The sequence below is a fragment of the Neodiprion lecontei genome, chromosome 5 (assembly GCF_021901455.1).
Source record: "Neodiprion lecontei isolate iyNeoLeco1 chromosome 5, iyNeoLeco1.1, whole genome shotgun sequence".
Taxonomy (NCBI): Eukaryota; Metazoa; Arthropoda; class Insecta; order Hymenoptera; family Diprionidae; genus Neodiprion; species Neodiprion lecontei.
Genome location: NC_060264.1, coordinates 21,596,671 through 21,616,053, shown reverse-complemented (window position 1 = coordinate 21,616,053; position 19,383 = coordinate 21,596,671). Strand labels below are relative to the sequence as shown.

Genomic DNA, 19,383 nt, shown 5'->3' with positions numbered 1-19,383 from the left:
GACCAATAACGTAAAGTTCGAAAGAGAGTGAATCCGGAAAAGCTTTCCTCTCATCTGGAGAAGAATTATTAGCATATAAAAAAAAAGTTTGTGAGGAAAACCGATTACTAGAATCAGATCGTGAAAAGATAGAAAATACCAAAAACAACTTGAAGTAACAGAAACTGCAGACGTTGATCAAATTAATGTCTTCGAAAATAGAGTACGAAAATCTGCAGAGATGTTTCAGAATTACGGACAGCAGAGTTATCTAGACAGAGAGTACTATTAGAAAATCAACTGCGCAAACAATTAGACAAAGAATTTTCAGCTAAAGACGTGGAAACGTAAAAACAGTTAAAAATGGAACGGGAAAAATGCATTGAAACACAAAAACATCTAGAAGAGTTACAAAAAGTAAAAAATAACCAAGAAAACAATCAGAATCTGAATCAAGGGAAAAATAGGTAATAGATTTTCACATAACGTTCTCCCTTAAGCTGCACACCGGGGTCAAAATGATCGAAGACTGAACTCTTGCCTATAATTATAGTATTAAAACTATTGATAAACATGACGTGTATTTGGCGACTGCTATTCATGCATATCTCATTGAACTGGTAGCTGTTCAGCAAACTGAGAAGAAACTTAGATTGCTACGTTGGTGCGCAACAGTTCGAATTCATGAAACCATCAAATCTGAGCTACGATGGACATTTCTACAGAATTATTTACAATTGAATCTCTGTAATAAGTCAGATTTTTAGCAATGGAATTATCCGGTTGTCACGCAGAGCTCCAAAATCCTGAGCGAAAAGAATTCCTTCATCAGATCGCTGAAGCAGCTACCGCGATTAGTCAAAAACACAGATTGCTCAAGTCGGGCAAGGACTCTACGGCTCGGAAATTGAGCGGCGTTTTCAAACCAGTAGTGACTCCGTTGCAAGAACTGACGAATGTTACGAAAGATGTGAAACTTGTCAAACAAGAAGTGCAAGAAATTAAAGAAGAAATAAAGAAGATGAAAAATTAAACGAAAAGTGAAACAATCTCGGACATGAATGATTCATTTACTTTAGCAGGATATGAAACAATCATAGAAACACCTGTTGACAAAACCGAGAATGAGTATTTTCAAAATTATGAAAAATGTATCGGACAAAGTATAGGGTGTACGTAGTCTCTCAAACGATAGACTAATGATTCGTTGATAAGTTACGAGAGTGACCACATCCGTATTGATAATTCGCTTTGCATGTCCTTTGCTAGAACTTTCGTTGAAAAAAAAGCCAGATGGGCCTTATATGATCGACATAAGTTGGGACAATCATACAAAAAATAATCATAACAACGAACGCGCATAGAAAGTATTACTCATGTGATGGAGCTGTTTGAAGCGATAACAGTCAACACGACAGGATGACAGTGAGATTGTTGGTAAAGCAGCGTGATCTTACCCTTCGATCGATAAAATGGTTGGTAAAGCAGAGCGATTTTGACCCTCAATCGATGAAATTGTCGGTGAGGCAGCGCAATTTTGACCTACGGTCGGTACAGCAAGGATTGACACTCATACATACACTGGCACTAGCATAACCCACACGTATGCACGCTACAGTATCGGTTTAGAACCGGTCTTGTATTACTACTGTGCCATCGTGTTATTCCTCACGAAATCCTAATTGCTTTCCACGAAATCATTTTCTCCAATACTTCATATTATCAGTATTTTAAAATGTAGACCAGTATAATCACAAATTATGCGCATTAACAAATGCTGATGAATTACTGTCGTCGGTAACGTTTGGTTACGTTGCGCCGATGCTTTCGTACCGACTAATGTATTCGTTCACAGTTCACGCGCTCAAGGAGGCATCAAATCTCATTCTTACAGCTACAGAGTGGCAATAGATACGACAAACATAAATCCACCATTCCTTTCGACAACACATTGCAATTTTACATTTGAGTATTCTCTTCCAAATTCGCGAACAGTATTATGCATTTATATTTTTCTCGTATCGAATATCCGCCAGCTGACATTTCACATCTAATATAATGAAATGTTGCGGTGATTTTTTACAGATTTTTTCACAATAAACTCAAAATTGGAGCAATCATGAGTTTCCGTTAGTCTATATGCGTCTAGAAAGCATAATTCATAGATAACTGATTGATTGATATGAGAAATAACTCAGGAATATAGTTCAGCTTATTTGATTATGAATCTATTGATGATCCGTCGACGTTGTAATATTGGCAGGAATAATCATAATATCGTCCATTTCTTTATACTCGAGGCTTGAATGATAAGCGCTTTCAGCGATCTGTGAGAGTTTTTCCGCCGTCGTTTTTCCCATTTGTTGAAGCATTTGAGAGAAACGGCCATTTGGATTTTTCAACAGAAAGTACGGGTGGCCAAATTCCTGTGAAAAAAATAGGCGAAATGAGATTTTCACTATTCTAATCTCGTATAGTCGCAGCCGAAGATATGATTTAAATATTCACACACCTCAATGCGGCCTCTCTCCATGACCAAGACTCGGTCACTGTCCATAATCGTGTTCAGACGATGAGCTATCGTCAAAACCGTACAATCAGCAAATTTCCGTCTTATGGTCTTTTGGATCAGAGCATCAGTTCTGAAGAAGATAAATAAGTGTAAAGACTATGTCAAAATCGACGAATACTCACAAAAAGTGATTGATGTTTGAACGAGCAGTCCCAGTTGATGATGCCAAATATTTTGGCTATCGATAAAATCTGAATAGCCAGCGGATTGGCACGACGATAAAGTTGATACGGTTAACGCTAACCTTTGGTCAATGTTGGCGGTTGCTTCGTCAAGCACGAGTAGTCGATTATTTCTCAGAATAGCTCTGGCCAAACAGATAAGCTGCCGCTGTCCAACACTAAAATTGGCACCATTGGTGGCTACTCGAAAGTCAAGCGATGATGACAAGTTCTGAAGTTCGACTTCCCGCAGGCTGTCCCACAGGTCAGCGTCTGAATACTGGTTGAATGGGTCTAAATTGTAGCGAAGACTTGCTGAGAACAAGGTTGGTTCTTGGGGAATAATCGAGATTCGAGGACGTAGCTCTTGCAGCCCGATTGACTTTGTATCTATCCCGTCTAATAATATTTCGCCCTCAATTCCGTCTCCGGTCAATCGGAACAGCGCCGAGATGAGCGAAGATTTCCCAGCACCAGTTCTTCCCACTATGCCAACTTTCCAGCCAGGCTTTATTCTCAAATTCAGATCCTGTTGTAAGATGATAAAAACAGAATGACGTATCGAAGGGGTGCTTGGACTAACAAGGAGAACACCCCAAGTATATCTCATCGATTTTTTTTTATTTTTTGACATGATGCAGTACATCATAAAATGTTAGACACGTATTTTTCACATCGTGATTAGGCCGTATAAGGGGTAAACGATATCCCTGAAACTCACCCCCAAAAAATAAGGTATGTACCACCGAGGATAAAACACTGCGCAGATTATCGTCTATTGATGGTAAATAGTGTCCAATTGATTTTATCGAGAAAATTCACGTCAGTATCAAGAAATCCTATGAAACCGTAAGTTTCTGTAAGCAAACTTTAGAGGTAGTATTCACCCTGTCGACGGCCAGATTACCACGTAGAAAAAATACGTATTCAATTTTTTTTTTTTTTTAGTACTACATACTATACAGGTTAAAGAAAATTGGTGACGTAGACCTCGGAACTTTTCTTATGAGTAAAAAAATATGGTATCTTATACTGATTAAACATATTATAAAATGGGCATTGAGAACGATCACTGATGGATGAAGAAATAGCACACCGATAAAATGAGAATATATAAGAGGAGGATCGATTCTACATAAATCAGTTCTATAGGTCAAATGTTTAACAAAATATGCTCTACAGACTCGCTTCTACAGAATATGTTTTTACAGAATATTTTTCTACAGAAATTTGTCAATGAACTGCATTAATGTATACACTCTCACCTTGAGTACTGAAGGTTTGTCCTCGGCATATTTCATGGAGACTTGATTAAAAACCAAACCACCATTAGATGGCCAAGTGGGCGGGGGAGGGTTGTCAGTTGTGAAGGGTCCCTCCTGAGGTAAATTTGTATATTGAAGAATTCTTTCTACTGAGATCATCTGGGCAACTGCCTCGGAGAATAACCTTGCTCCAAGTTGAATCGCACCAGTCAACAGTAGGCATTGTGAAATCGCCAAACCCACAGTTCCACTGAGAAGGCTACCTAAGAAACAGGAGATACCAGAATTATGTCTTAGTTCCCCGTTGCACCTAAACATTGCTGTATCGTTTAGCCTGAGACAGATAAATGCGAACCATTATTCAGCAGAATGAACGAGAAACAAACAGAAGTAGTGAAAAGGCACGAAATAAGATCGACGGTGCACGCAAATGCAACCAACGTGGCATAGGTCAGGTAAGAGGCACCAGTGTGATCGTCTTGGTGATGATCATATTCCATCCGCAGCATTTTCTCCACTCGCGTACCATGGCTCCGTATAGTCGTAAGACCATCCAAGGTAAAGCTGACTTGCGAGAATACTGAACTCTTGGCTGCAATCACAAATCGCTGATTCAACGCTTCGATTCATGCCCGAAGTATTGCCTCGGTGGAAATAACATGGCACATGTGAAAATTTAATGGTTTGTTCATGGACAGTAACGATGCAAGTTTCGTGTACTTTCACCTTACTGATTCCTTCGAGTCGTTTCATGTCTCGAATAGTTTCGAGAGAGTAGATTATGACGAAACATAACAGTCCACTAGTGATTATTACAGGTATGACCATCAACGGCATTACACTGGTAACAATGCCGAATATTCCCAACACCATAGTAAGAATCTGAGATGCCATCATGAATGCTTGCGGCAGGAGTTCATCCATTGCACCCACATCCTTTGAGAATCGATTTAAGATCCTCCCTGTGCAAAAAACATTTTAGACAAGTCCATGACGATAGTAAAAGTAATGAGCGCTGCAAAATTTATACCACAATGACTGACAATGAGTCGATCAGCAGAATATTAAGAGCGAGTTCATCTTCCGAACCTTCCTTATAATGTTTAACGTACCGATTGGGTTGGTGTTAAAAAATCTCATTGGAGCCCGCAAAAGGTTGGCGAACATGGAGTTGTGGATATTGCGACTGGCGTTCATGCATATTCTCATGAAAATCAAGCTGCTCAGTATATTTAAGAAAACGGTTGCTATGATTACCGCTGTGTAAACTTCGACTGCTACATTTTTACGCAGCAATCCGGCTTCATCGAACCATCGCGATTTGTCTGCGGAAAATATCCCTGCAGAAACATTTGTAGTGTGATCTCGTTTACTCGTCAAGTTTTCAGAAACGGACTCGTTTGATTCTGACACGTGTACGACGACATTATGATTAATCCAGTAAGTCAGCCAATAATCGTTCGCAATTGGTACCGTCATTGCAATTATGAAAGTTGCCACAAGCCAGGTTAGCCAACAGAAGTTACCACCTGCCTTGAAGTAGCTCGTGAATACTTGAAGTGATGATTTTTTTCTTGTCATCTCCTCTTCACTGATATCTGCAGATCCTTTGGCATCCTCAGGAGCATCTTTTGAATCTTGAGTGCCGCTCCCAGTTATGAATGAAGCCTGAAAGCACATATCACAGTTTATTATACCTGTGTGAATCACTACATGGTAAAATTTCAATCGTCAAACTATTATGTCAAACATTACATCGAATGTTTCAACATAGTTATTGGTATGTCTATTCAGCAAAGGTTCCATAGCCAATTACTCATCGTAGGTACCTCGTCTTCCATGTTTTCCTCGCTATTTTCGTCCGCCTTTTCGGCTTCATTAGAGTTCTTCTTCCTGAAAGAAGTGATTGCCTGCAGACCGTTCTGGGTTACCTCATCATATGTGCCTTGACGTTTCACGGTTCCCTACAATTATACACTTCACTAGCAACATCAAAATTTGTCGACGTCACATGCAAACCCAGGAAAGTATGAACATCAGTTCGGTGTACCCTTCCGACGTCGTAACTCATGTATGTTGTAGAACATTGAAAACAAAAAGATATGTATTTTTTTCATACTGGAATAGCGTTTTGATGGGGTGGAAATAATTTCCAAAAATGGGCACCCTATGGGGTGGTTTCTCAGTCTTGGATGAAGCGCATGATGTATTTGAATGAAGCCAACGCTGAAATGTTTCATTCATTAACAGAAACATTTCAACGCTGGTTTCATTTAAATACATCAAGCGCATCAAGAAATGACCCCGTTGGGTGCCCGTCTTTGAGGGTCATTTTCAACCCCTTAAATCGTTCTTCGCCGGTAAAGAAGATACGTGTCTTTTTATTTTCAATATTCTACCACATACACGAGTTGCAATGAATTTGAAGTGGGGCTCCAAAGTGGCGTACCTTTGAAGTCACAGAACGGTTCTACTCACCCGATCAAGAACAATAATGTAGTCACTTTGCCGCAGGTATTGCAGCTGATGAGTAACAACGATCCGTGTTTTACCATTTAGGAAACCTTTGATGCATTCTTCAAACAATTGACGGCCGACATGAGTATCAACAGCGCTCAAAGGATCGTCAAGCAAGTAAATATCGGCGTCTTTGTAAATGGCTCTGGCCAGATTGACCCGAGCTCTCTGGCCGCCCGACAAAGAAACGCCTCTGTCCCCAACGAAGCTCAAATCGCCTTGAGGTAACTGCTCAAAGTCTTTAACCAGTGCGCAAACGCTCGTCACCTGAAGAATATGTAATTAGTTGCCAAAGTTGTGGAAGCAATCGACTGATAATTCAACCAACGTACGTCTTCATATCGCTTTCTGTCGAAGGCCTGGCCAAAGAGAATGTTGTCGCGTATGGTACCAGAGAAGAGCCAGGGATCTTGACTAGTGTAAGAGATGCAAATGTCTCGACTGCTGATTCTGTTTTTGTCATTGTTTTCGTTAGTGTAAAAAGACAATCTTCCAGCTCCGACTGACAACTCCCCTAGCAGGAGATGCAGCAACGACGATTTCCCTGATCCAACGGACCCCACAACCATGGAGAGCGATTGACTCTTTACCTTCATCGAAACTTCGCATAAAGTTGGTGGCAGCTGACCACTGATCCAATTTCCAGCGACGTTGACCAATTCAACCCCAATTCCGTTTTTGAACTTTTCATCTATTGTACCGATCACATTCCTTCTTAGTCCATTCACCGACAATGCAGACTTCTCGTTGGATTGTTCTTTGTCCTCCAGTAAAGACTCCTAAAGCAATGATTCGTAATGTTCCGGAAGCACAATTGTTCAGGAAATATTTGGGCACTTTAGTACGCAATAATTAGAATGATCGAAAAATTCTGCATCAGATACATTTTTCGTAACGAGTTTTTGGTAAGCGGTAGCAAAGTGAAACACAATAAATCTCCAAAATTCCTATTTTTGTGATTTTTACTCATCGCTTGATTCAACTCGTCAACTACAAATCAAATCAGATTATAATTTCAGTGATATTTTGAAAGCCAAGTAATAACATGTTCCTTGATCAAACAAGGTAGACACAGCATTATAAGCAGCAGCACTTACCAGTTCTTCTGTTATTCTGGGCTCTAGCGATGCATTTGTTGCATGTTCTTTACGTTCCTGGATTGCACTAAGTGATTCAGCTTCAAAATTCTTTGGCTCCTCTACTTCGGCCAACAGTAAGAAGTCCTAAGAAATACACAAGTTGCCGGTACATGATCAACAATGAAAATGGGAACGCAGAGTGTTTAACCAACCGTTATTCTCTCCAAAGAGACAGAGGCCTCCCCAGCCTGATAGATTGCTTGCGAAAACTCGTAAGTACACGATATTCGCAACATGTTTAATAATACGGCTACCGTAAATGCCACTTCTGCATTCAAAGAATTGTCCATCAGCGCGAAAACAGTCATTGTTATATAAACAGCGAGTCGTCCAGAAAATATCGGCATACTGAGTGATATTCCTCTTACATATGACGAGTAGGTAATTAGTTTTACCTCCAATGCTCGAATTTTCGACACTATCATCTCAAACGACTTTTCCCACGAGTGCATTTTCACCACCTGTGGAAACAGTCTTTATCGTGTATCATCAATGATTAAGAGGATGTAATGTGTCATCATGATTCTAGCATAACCGGTTTGCTGTATCTCGCATTTGCTGACGATATTGAATTGACAGTACCTGTATTCCAGATATCATCTCACTCATCAGCTGAACCCTTTCATCCGTTTTTACTGCAATCTGGGTTCTCAACTTGGTGGTAACTCGAGATAAAGTTCCTTGGATGGGTACAGCCTGAATTATAATAACCGCCAATCCCGCAAAGGTGGCCAAGCCCACAGCTCTCCACATGATGTACCCAAACAAAGTCAACTGTAATCAAACCCACAGGGTTCACAGATCGGTTACAGAATACGGCTTTATCTGAAAGTGCACATTCGACAGTCTAGAGAGTCCCAATTTGTTACAAAATGCTACACATAATTCTAGGTGTAAAGTTGGCGTTATCATTATTTTCACCCATTACCTGTAATGGAACGATCCATATAAAGTGGAGGTATACAAAGAGATTGTCGAATCGAGCCACATCATTGCTAATCAAATTAGCGACCTTCCCTGCAGCGAGATTGTTTACCGCAGCCAAGTCGAGGCGTAGGACCTGAAACCCATGATGGCAATGACGGACTGTGAGTGCTACAGAAGCCACAACGACTCTAGAATTAGTACGACAAATGCGTTCCCGATTGACAGCATTTTATCACCATGGAGTTATTAACTCTTTGCGAAGAGTTTTGATGTCGAGTATTACGAATGGACATTCATCAGTATGAGATGGCTAATTCATTAATTAAAAATTGTAAACAGTATCTGACAAAGATCCACAGTCGTTTAATCACGAAATCTCGTCACCATCACTCACCTTTCTGTAAATAATCGAACAGCAAGCAATCCTCATGCACATTCCGGTCTCTCTGGCACGGAGAACTGCGTGGTTGTCCATGAATATCATGCTGATAGTGACGAAGGACAGGGTAGCAGCGCTTAAAAGAGCCTGGTTTTGTGACATCTCAGTTTCACCGTGACGGAAATAGCTGATCACCCACTTTTGGCATAACGGCTGCATGGGTCGCAATATCAGCTGTGCGATGACGCATAGCGTCCATTGGAGCACGGCTTGAAACCAGAATACTCTGATTAGTGGCCAAATCAGACTTGGGCGTCTCTTTAACATCTTTTTTTCACCCCCTTTCGCCTTTGACTCAATGCTCAGCTTCGCCAACTCCTTCTTCCATTCTCTAGATCAAACACAATCACGGTGAAAACTTTTGATTTATGTTAATTAACATTAGTCATCTGGGTTACTGAATATCGGGAAAAATTTTGTTCCTCTTACTTTTCTAGACGATCCCCGAGACCTTCGGATTCGTTTGATTCTAAGGGATTGTACAGATCTTCAGTCTGTAATTTACGTTTCATTCCTATCAAAAAAATCGGTAACGTCCATCTGAAATCCAAAACAATTCTGTATGTGACAGCAGTTGAATAATACAGAAATCGGCTAGTAGTAAATTGTAATCAAGACCTATGAAATAATGCTAAAGTTCTCTTGCAGTAGTCGGAATATCTCGCCAAAAGACGTCAACAAGACATCCTCGTGCAGCATTACATTGATCGCTGTAATGTACAAAAAAAAAAAAAAGCAAAACTGGTTGGGGTCGAAATTTTGATGGTCTAAATCCCCGAAATTATAAATTTCCTTCAGTTAAGTCACATAATCACGAAACTCCGAACATTTGAAAGCCGAACTTTCGAATTCCCGAATGAAAAAGTCCCGAAACTGCACTCTTCCGACGCGCGACGGCTCGAAGTTTCTAGTTAGAAGGAACTACGGATTGTCGGGGGTTTGCTGTTCTGTGCAATGCTTGTATGTTCGGAACTTTAATTCCTCGGTGCTTTTTTGTTTTGAAATGTTGTATTACGGAAATTCAACTTTCTGAATTTTATAGATTCAGAAATCTATAATTTCAAGGGATTGAATCGTCGGAGATTTATGTTTTCGGAATTTCGATTACACGGCAAAAAATCATCGAGCAATTTTACCAGTAACAATATTACGAAGTATGCAAATTCTGCAATGCATGACTTTTGTATTTCATAGTAACATCATAAGCTTTAATGAAAAACAATGAACAGAACCATATTCATCTAAAGAAAATAAGTCGGTTTTTTTTTATTCTCGATCAGTATGTGAGATAGGTTTTTACTTGTTCTATTTTTATATCATCTCTAGAATGAATTTGGTAACTTTTATACCGTGGAGCGTCATTACAGTCTCGCTGTTGGGGCTTCCGTTGTGACAGAACTAAGTGTACCAGTTATTTACACGCTTAGATCTAATTATTGACCCTTTTATTTTCCAAAATTCTAAATTTATGGCACAAGTTATGAATTTCTTGATGATTAAAACCAAATGCTAAAGAGTTAGACACTACAAGTTTTGTTTTTGGTAATTTTAGAACTAAAGATCAAAGAAATACAACCAAAAAAGGTGAATAATTGGGACAAGGCCAATGACTGATACACTTACCGTATCATAGACATCCCTACTCTTCAACCTTGTGAAACTAGTGCAGCTCCTAGGTAGCCCCCACCACGGCAATGATATCCACGCTAGCTGTTTCAAATGCGTTGGTGAGCAAAGCTCTGTGAAACGTATGGAGGGGAAATATAGGAGAACAGAATTCTAATGGCAAGGCTTACCTACATTGACGCTCCACTGTACATTCCTCAGTTGCCGTATGTTCCGATAGATCAAAGTGTGCTTAATATTTCTAACGAAAATCTATAAAACTAGTTGAATATATTATTTGAACCATATGTGAGTGCAATGTAGGCAGCAAATGGATAATGTATTGTTGGGTATATATTTTTTCACGCATGGCTTACCCAAAACATAGCCGGCTCAAGAAGTTTGCAGATTCCTGGGGATTTTTCGCCCTGTTTTTCGTCTTAGCGACCATATTTTTACCGTCTATTTGTCGGTCTCGTTGCTTTCAGACGGTTTGGGTCGTGTCTTTATCTCTGTTTTCTGCCAAATAGAACGAAGAAACTATGACATTCAATCCAACGGCGCGTAAAGAAGAAAATACAGAATAAGTTTTTTTTTTCAATTCGACCACTAAAGTTTAAGAAAAAAAAAGATTCTTGCGTTACGTTTTCACTCTTCTAAGAAAAGTAGACATTCTTTGCTGGTTGACAACTAAATAAGGTGGAAATAAGGTAGCAATCTTCTTACAAAACTTGGCTATTGATACTTGATCTGAATAGTATTAATTCAGTCACTTTTCAAATACTTTACAAAATGAGTACTATCGACGTTTTACAGATACTAACAATTCCAAGTAAAATTTTTTCACTCACCGGTGTTACCGTTTCATCTCACTAACGATGAATACCTGTTAGCCGTTCCGACGCGATCGTCGCAAACTTTTTCTTACCACCGCGGCGATAAGACGCTGACGACAATTCTGGTGTATTCGCGCTGATAGCAAATTTCCCATCTTCTTCATCACATTGCTTGCTAATAATTATTCGTGTATTCACCACGAAATGGATTAAACTGAAAAAAGTGGGGCAGTTAATTTATAACACACGTCATTGCTCGATATGTTTTATGAATATTTGAATGCCACAATTGATATAGTTAAACATAATGCTTTAGTCAATAGTTGACCCAGCAGACGATCACGTGTTTATAATGGAGTGACATAATCGAGATTGAACAACGTTTACATATTCAGTATATTTTTTCAACAGTTGGTATGCTTTAAATGAACATAATAACAGGTAAACGATATATTTGAATAAGAAACAGTGTATCCCGGGAAAATATGATTAGATCTGATTATACGCTCACAAAACGTAATTAGATCTAATGAAATCGAGGTTTCGTTCTTATTATATTACATAATTCATAGACCCATTCGGATCTCATTGGCTTCAAATATATTGTAACGATTACTGATGCCAATGCGATTCAGCCTGTCTGATTATTAATTTTTTCATTATCAATTAATCTTCTGCTGACAGGTATGGTATACAATGTCGTCTGCTGCTTTGATGGGCCCAAGGCTTTATTGATAAGCGCTATCAGCAGCTTATAAAAGTATTTTCGAGGTCGTCATTCCAGTTTGCTGAAGCATTTGCGTAAAAAAGCCATTGGGATCTTTTAACAGTAGATGCGGAGGACCAAATTCCTGTATAAAAAACATCAAGCTCGCTTACTCTGGTCATACAGGTGCTTGGTATTCTTGAACTTCGTGAATAGATTGAAAGAATTACGTACCACGATGCAGCCTCCATCTATGACCAAGACTCGGTCACTGTCCATTATTGTTTTAATTTGATGCGCTATCGTCAGTACCGTGCTGTCAGAAAACCTCCGTCTTATAGTGGTTTGGATCAAAGCGTCAGTGCTAGAAAAGAATAAAGACGTATTGACGGTACTAACTTTCATGAATACTAATCTAAATTTACAGAGGACTGATTAGATGACCAACAAAATTAAAAAATTCAATTTATTTCGTTCGGCGATCAATGAAAGGGTTCGGGCCTATAATCTGCAGCTTCGAACAGCTTGACGTCATCTTCACTAACATTCGGTCGATGTTGGCAGTAGCTTCATCAAGCACGATGAGCCGATTGTTTCTGAGGATTGCTCTGGCCAAGCAGATCAGTTGTCGCTGCCCGATACTAAAGTTGGCTCCACCCTCAGCAACTTGGAAGTCGAGGGATGATACCAAGTTACCAAGTTCTACTTCTCGTAGGCTGTCCCACAATTCTGAGTCTGAGTACCGATTAAAAGGGTCCAAGTTATAACGGAGACTTGCTGAGAACAAGACTGGCTCTTGGGGAATGACGGAGATTCGAGAACGCAGATCGTGCAGCCCTATTGACATAGTGTCTATCTCATCCAAAAGAATTTCACCCTCTAATCCGTCTCCAGTTAACCGAAACAGCGCCGAAATGAGCGAGGATTTTCCTGCACCAGTCCTTCCCACTATGCCAACCTTCCAGCCAGGCTTTATATTGAAATTTCGATTCTGTGGTGAAACAATGTAAAATCAGAACCAACATTCAAGGAAACGATAGGTTGTTTACATTGTGATAAAAATATAGAGTTGTCCAATTCAAAGTCTTATTTCAATTGGTCTCATCAAAAAATTCCAATTCTACACAAAAGGTATTCCTGGAGCTTATTTCGATGGCTATTGGCAGACAATATTCCCGCCTATGATCAGAACATTGCATGGAAAACATTCAATGAATAATTGGAAACCAGGGCACAATAAGTATGATGAACCATCAAAGTAGCGTTGCAAAGAGATGAATGTTTGTATCTGCAGTTCATCTGTTCAAGTATACCTTCAGTACCAGTGGTTCATCATCAGCATATTTCATGGAGACACCTTTGAAAACCAAACCACCCTTACAGGGCCAATCAGCTGGAGGTGACAACGACTTTTTCCCTGGGCAAATTTGTATATTGAAGAACTCTCTCCACTGATATCATTTGCGCAACTACCATAGCAAATAGTCTGATACCATATTGAACCAGACCAGTTAAGGTCAAGCATTGTGAAATTGCGAGACCCACAGATCCGCCCAGAAAGTTTCCTAGGCATATTAAGAATCTGCATTATATCCAATGATTTGTTTCTGATAACTTTATGGTACGAAGTCGGGTGATACAAACCATCATTCAAAAAGATCAACGAAAAGCAAACGAAGGCAGTAAAAAAGCAAGAAATAAGGTCGAGAGTAAACCCGAAGGCAGTCGCAGTGGCAATCGTCAGATACCAGGCACCGGTGTTCACGTCTTGGTGACGGTCGAATTCCTTCACCATCATTTCTTCGACCGCTGTACCTCTGCTTCGAATCGTGGTTAATCCATCCAAAGTAGAGCTGATTTGCGAAAAGACTGGACTTTTGGCTGTGATTATTATTTATTGGTTTATAAAACGTTTGGGCGGAATTGCAAATACACTCGATAAGTGACTGAACGCTTCCTGAACCAGTTTTAATGCTTACTCATTCCTTCCAGTCGCCTGATGTCCCGGGTAACTCTGAGAAAGTAGATCGTTACAAAATACATGAGTTCACACATGATCACTGCAGGAATAATCGCCAATGGTATGATAATGGCGACAATTACGAAGATCCCCAGTATCACGGTAAAAATCTGTAGTGCTTCCAAAATCGCCTTAGGCAATAATTCATCCATAGCACCAACGTCCTTCGAGAATCGGTTTAACACTCTCCCTATACAGAAATTAGTTGAAAGTGATTAGTCCATTACTGATCACATTGTGCCGATTCAGTGTAAAATTTAATTCAGTCATGTGACGAGGGAGGAAAATAGACAAATGAAAAAGAGCTACTAGGGTTCACTAACTTACCAGCTGGGTTGGTGTTGAAGAATCTCATAGGAGCCAACAAGAGATTGTAAAACATCGACTTGTGTATATTGCGACTGGCGTTCATGCATATTTTCATGAAGTGCAGACTGCGGAGGAAAAGAATGAGAACATTGGCCAGAATCAACGGTGTATAAACTTCAATCGCTACGTTTGTACGCAGCAGTCCGAATTCATCAAACCACGCCGATTCAGATGTGACCGACATGTTAGCAGAATTGTTCAAAGCTTGATCTTGATCACCAACAATGAAATTGACTGATTGCGGCTCCACAGCTTTGACGGTATTGTGATTTGTCCAGTAGGTCAGCTAATAATCACTCGCATTCGTTGCAACTTGTCCAATTATAAAAGTTACGCCGAGCAAGATCAGCGAGCAGATATGACCGCCTGACAAAAAGTAACTCTTGAATATTTGCGATAGTGGTTTTCCCGCCGTGAACTTTTCATTCTCTGACACTTTGGGCTTCTCAGCACTTTTACATGATGCCTGAAAGCATAATTCATAATATATACTTTGGGATTCAACCATTAAATAATAATAATTGCCATTAGTCTAAGATCATTTTCAGAGTGCCAAGAAGGTTTTTGGTTTTCTTCTTGAAATTTCACAAGACCTTTATCAAATTACAACAAAGATTGAACCCAGTGGTATATTTTAAGATTGTTTGTCGAAACTATTGTGAGTACCTTGCCTTGGACGTTCTCTTCGGGACATTTGTTTGCTTCAAAATACCGACCAGCCTCGACTATCTTATCGTATTTTCCTTGACTCTTAATAGTACCCTAAAAAGGAAAAACGCTTTAGCGATGTTGATATCTTGCGACGTCCTAAGTGAGTTCTCATTGCAAAGTCCCTGCTCACACGATTGATGATGATTATGTCATCGGTTTGCTGCAGAAATTGTAGCTGATGAGTAGCGAGGATACGGGTTTTGCCCTTTAAAAAACCCTTGATACATTCTTCGAACAGATGACGAGCGACTGGAGCATCGACAGCGCTCAGAGGATCGTCGAGCAAGTAAAGATCGGCATCTTTATAAATGGCTCTGGCGAGATTGACACGAGCTCGCTGACCTCCGGACAGAATGGCTCCTCTTTCTCCGACGAAGCTCAAGTCACCATGAGGCAGCTGTTGGAAATCTTTATCGAGCACGCAAGCTGCTATCACCTGAAGCCAATGTACAAAAGTTACAGAGTTGTGGAAACACTTGCCTTGAAATCCAATTGACGTACTTCTTGGTAACGATTTGCGTCGTACGGTTGGCCAAGGAGAATATTATCGCGAATTGAGCCGGAGAAAAGCCAAGGTTCTTGGCTAGTGTATGACATGCAAATATTCCGACAATTGATCCTAATTTTCTCATTGTCTTGACCAGTGAAAAATGATAATTTACCAGCTCCGACCGACAACTCGCCTAACAGTAGTTGCAGCAATGACGACTTTCCTGAACCAACAGGTCCCACAACCACAGAGAGAGATTGGCTCTTTATTTCCATTGAAACGTCGCTCAAGGTTGGTGGCAACTGTCCACGTATCCAATTCCCGTTGACATTAAGTAGTTCAATCTCAATTCCATGTTCAAACCGTTTGCGTGACACTGTGCTCTTCAATTCTTTCTCTTCTTTCTGCGAAGTTGATTCGTCTATTTTTTCCACACCTTCGTATCTCTGCAGTAGCGGAGACTCCTGGAAAAATAAGTAGTGTTGGTTTCAATTTCTTCCTCATTCTCGAGTATTTCACTTACCGTTTGATGTTCATTATTCTGAAGCACCGATTCGTTGGCTTTAGATTCAGAATTTTTTGAGATTCCCACTTCATCCATCAATAAGAAGTCCTAGAAGAGAGACGGGTAGTGTACAGTGGACAGGATTGATACTGAAGGTAGAAATGGAGACTGCCAAACTAACAGTTATCCTTTTCAAAGACACAGCGACCTCACTGGCCTGAATGATAGCTGCCGGAACCGCGATACCACACGTCATTTGAAGCACGTTGAAAAAAGTGATCATGGGAAACACTATTTCTGGCGTCAGAGAATTTCCCATTAGCACAAAGGTAACCATTGTCACCCAAACAGTGATTCGTCCGGAGAAATTCATCAAGCCGAGCAGTATTCCTCTCAGGTACAGCCAGTACGCTATCAGCTTCAACTCCAGACCTCGAATCTTCCATAATATAGTCTCGAAGGGTTTTTCTCAAGTGTACATCTTCACCACCTGTTGAAAGATATGACAAAATTACGATTTCGCAATCGACAATATTCTTCTCCCCGATTTTTCGATATCGCTTGATTCTCCGTGATGTTGAATTTAAGCCTATACCTGGATTCCGGCTATTATCTCACGAATCAGCTGCACCCTCTCGTCTGTTTTCACTGCTATCTTTGATCTCAACTTTCCTCCAACGTGGGACAAGTAACCCTGAATTGGTAAAGTCTGGACCAGCATAGCAGCCATACCGACCAAAGTTGCGACACCCAAAGATTGCCACATCACGTATCCTATCAATGACATCTGCAATCAATGGCACCAAGATTATTCACCCTGAATGAGACTAGTCGACGCTACTATAAGCCCGAAATTTCTGTCTAAAATTATCTTTGATATCACGATTATCATGCATTACTTGCAACGGCATGATCCAAACGAAGTGAAGGTATATTAGAAGCATATCGAATCGAGCCACATCATTGCTGATCAAATTGGCGACTTTGCCGGTAGCTGCATTTTTCACGGCAGTCAAGTTCAGACGTAAAAGCTGAAACATATATTAGTAATGATCGGATTCTGTAGACCGTAATTCGTTGGATGGTGTTATCCTCAAATTAGGTATTGCAGTTTCTTCCTAATTCAATCATTCCGAGTTGTTACCGAAGATCTGTGATTGGAGAATCGTTCTTGGTTTTCAAACACTTCTATGAGTAAAAGTGTTCTAACTATATATTAACCTTTCTGTATATCAACGAACAGCACGCGATCCTGATGCACATCCCGATTTCTTGGGTGCGAAGTCTGTTGTGGTGTTCGATGAGTATCAGAGCAAGAGTGACGAGAATTAGAGCGCCAGCGTTTAGGAGACCCTGATTTTGCGATATCGAGTTTTCGCCCGGATTGAAGTAACCGATCACCCATCCTTGGCATATTGGCTGCATTATTTTCAGCCCGAGCAACAATACCAGAAAAAGCATTCCTTGCAGCATAAAAGGAACCCAGAACATCCGGATCAAGGCCCACTTCAGACTTGGTTGGCATTTTGAGCCTTTGTTCGTACTATTTTTAAACGTCGCTAATTCCTTCTTCCATTCTCTGGATCAATAAAAGTTTCGTTGGCAAACGAGGAGATTGATATCGTGTATTTTTCTCACCTTTCTAGACGATTGCCGAGTTCCCCGGATTTGTTTGATTTTAGGGGATCGTACAAATCTTTTAATTGCAGAGAACGCTTACGTCCTTGCATAAAAATCGGCAAAGTCCATCTGCGGCCAAGACATTTTTTTTCAGCGTATAATTTGAGGATGGAACTCAACTGTGCTCATACAAATATTCATTAGTCTAACAAGCAACTAATTCTATTCAAAAGAAAAAAGCATAATTCGACTAAATACTGAGTTAAGTCAGTTGAATATACATTTTTACGCAAAATTGATCGGATGATTCGAACGAAAATTCCCACACATTGGGCATTCCACGTTAATTTGACTAGGGTCTGACCTTCACCCTCTTGGATTTGGTTTACGATTTTTTATATTGTTGTTCCACCTCTAACGACTATTCCAGTTCTTTTTTCAGACCCTCCCCCTCCACCGTTGCTGCCGCCTTCGTCAGCGCCCTTAGAACTCCTTAAATTGTGATATTTTGATAGTGATTGCAATATTTTTGAAAGTCATGGAAAAAATCACACATTTCTGTGCCTAAAACCAAAAATATTCCAACCATAATTGAAGTGGGCAGGCAATATCCAATTTTTTTATGAAAGTTTTAATTTTTTTCTAATTTTCAGGGCTTAACATATCTTCTCTAATACAGCAAAAAATCATATACGAGTATATACTTGTTGGAACAACAATATGCAAAATCGTGGACCAAATCCAGTTGGGTGAAGGTCCTTAGTCGAATTGACGTGGAATGCCCCATATGCACAAGAAATCGAGTTAATCTTTATGTCCATCACCAAAATGATAACTTTCTTCTAGTAATACGATTTTTACTGAAATGGTTGTATAAAAATCAGAAGACGGCATGAAAAATAATTAACTTTCAATGATTCTTCTCCGTGTATGTATAATAATGTTCTATTCAGTTATTATCATTGTTAAGTTAACAAAAAGAAAATTTATTTAGAACAAAGACAACGTATCTTTGATCAAGTGTTAAATTTGTGATAGCCAGCTGAGTGAAATTTGATAACCGCTGCGAAAAATAGAATTAACTATTTGCAAATGTTATTCGTATACTTGCGCAATGAAACTTTGAAAATAATTCAAACCAAAACATTCATAATGAAACGGAATGAATAATCGCGAAAAAAACGATACGACAAGAAATAGCTTATAATAACAAATAGTAATAAATAATTTTGTCTTACCCAAAACACAACCAGCTGAAGAAATTTGCAGTTTCCTTGGGATTTCTTCTCCTGTGTTCCTCTATTTCGTTTAGCATATTTCAAACGTTCGTTTAATCAGTCGCGTAATTTCTGGACAGACCTGAAGCCTGCAGCAGGGTGAGAGAAAGAAATGAAAAATTTGTCTAATTATATCATGGTTTGGAATTTCCCCGGAATTTTCTCTGAAAAAATTCGATATCGACGAAAGCTCATGGAGAATTTCGCTAGTTCCGTTCTCTTTTTATCTACCGCACTAACTAACA

General features: G+C 39.8%; 2 protein-coding genes and 1 pseudogene across 9 annotated transcripts; all 3 read right to left on the bottom strand.

The window, feature by feature from the left end:
• Positions 1–1,963: 1,963 nt before the first annotated feature.
• Positions 1,964–11,600, bottom strand: LOC107225993 (ATP-binding cassette sub-family C member 4-like). 8 transcript variants are annotated; one of them, XM_046741142.1, is made up of 19 exons: positions 10,982–11,105; positions 10,796–10,885; positions 10,623–10,738; positions 9,429–9,539; positions 8,955–9,330; positions 8,562–8,693; positions 8,216–8,407; positions 7,786–8,094; positions 7,592–7,717; positions 6,827–7,273; positions 6,456–6,761; positions 5,807–5,941; positions 5,090–5,645; positions 4,709–4,939; positions 4,333–4,569; positions 3,978–4,240; positions 2,796–3,241; positions 2,492–2,621; positions 1,964–2,405 (listed from the first exon to the last, which is right to left on the bottom strand). In XM_046741142.1, exons 3-19 carry the CDS (start codon positions 10,634–10,636, stop codon positions 2,208–2,210), a joined length of 4,209 nt encoding a protein of 1,402 aa, XP_046597098.1. In that variant the 5' UTR covers positions 10,637–10,738; positions 10,796–10,885; positions 10,982–11,105; the 3' UTR covers positions 1,964–2,207. The 8 variants fall into 8 exon arrangements, with proteins under 8 accessions (XP_046597098.1, XP_046597095.1, XP_046597096.1 ...); XM_046741139.1 differs by having other exon boundaries at positions 10,623–10,709; XM_046741140.1 differs by having other exon boundaries at positions 10,623–10,709; positions 10,796–10,877; positions 10,982–11,076.
• LOC107225991 lies at positions 11,456–15,696 on the bottom strand (annotated as a pseudogene).
• Positions 14,822–18,005, bottom strand: LOC124292605 (probable multidrug resistance-associated protein lethal(2)03659). The gene is made up of 10 exons (XM_046739398.1): positions 17,962–18,005; positions 17,463–17,820; positions 17,141–17,272; positions 16,860–17,028; positions 16,493–16,731; positions 16,260–16,349; positions 15,727–16,200; positions 15,377–15,682; positions 15,202–15,297; positions 14,822–15,001 (listed from the first exon to the last, which is right to left on the bottom strand). The coding sequence occupies exons 1-10, from the start codon at positions 18,003–18,005 to the stop codon at positions 14,822–14,824; spliced, it is 2,088 nt and encodes a 695-aa protein (XP_046595354.1).
• Positions 18,006–19,383: the final 1,378 nt, after the last annotated feature.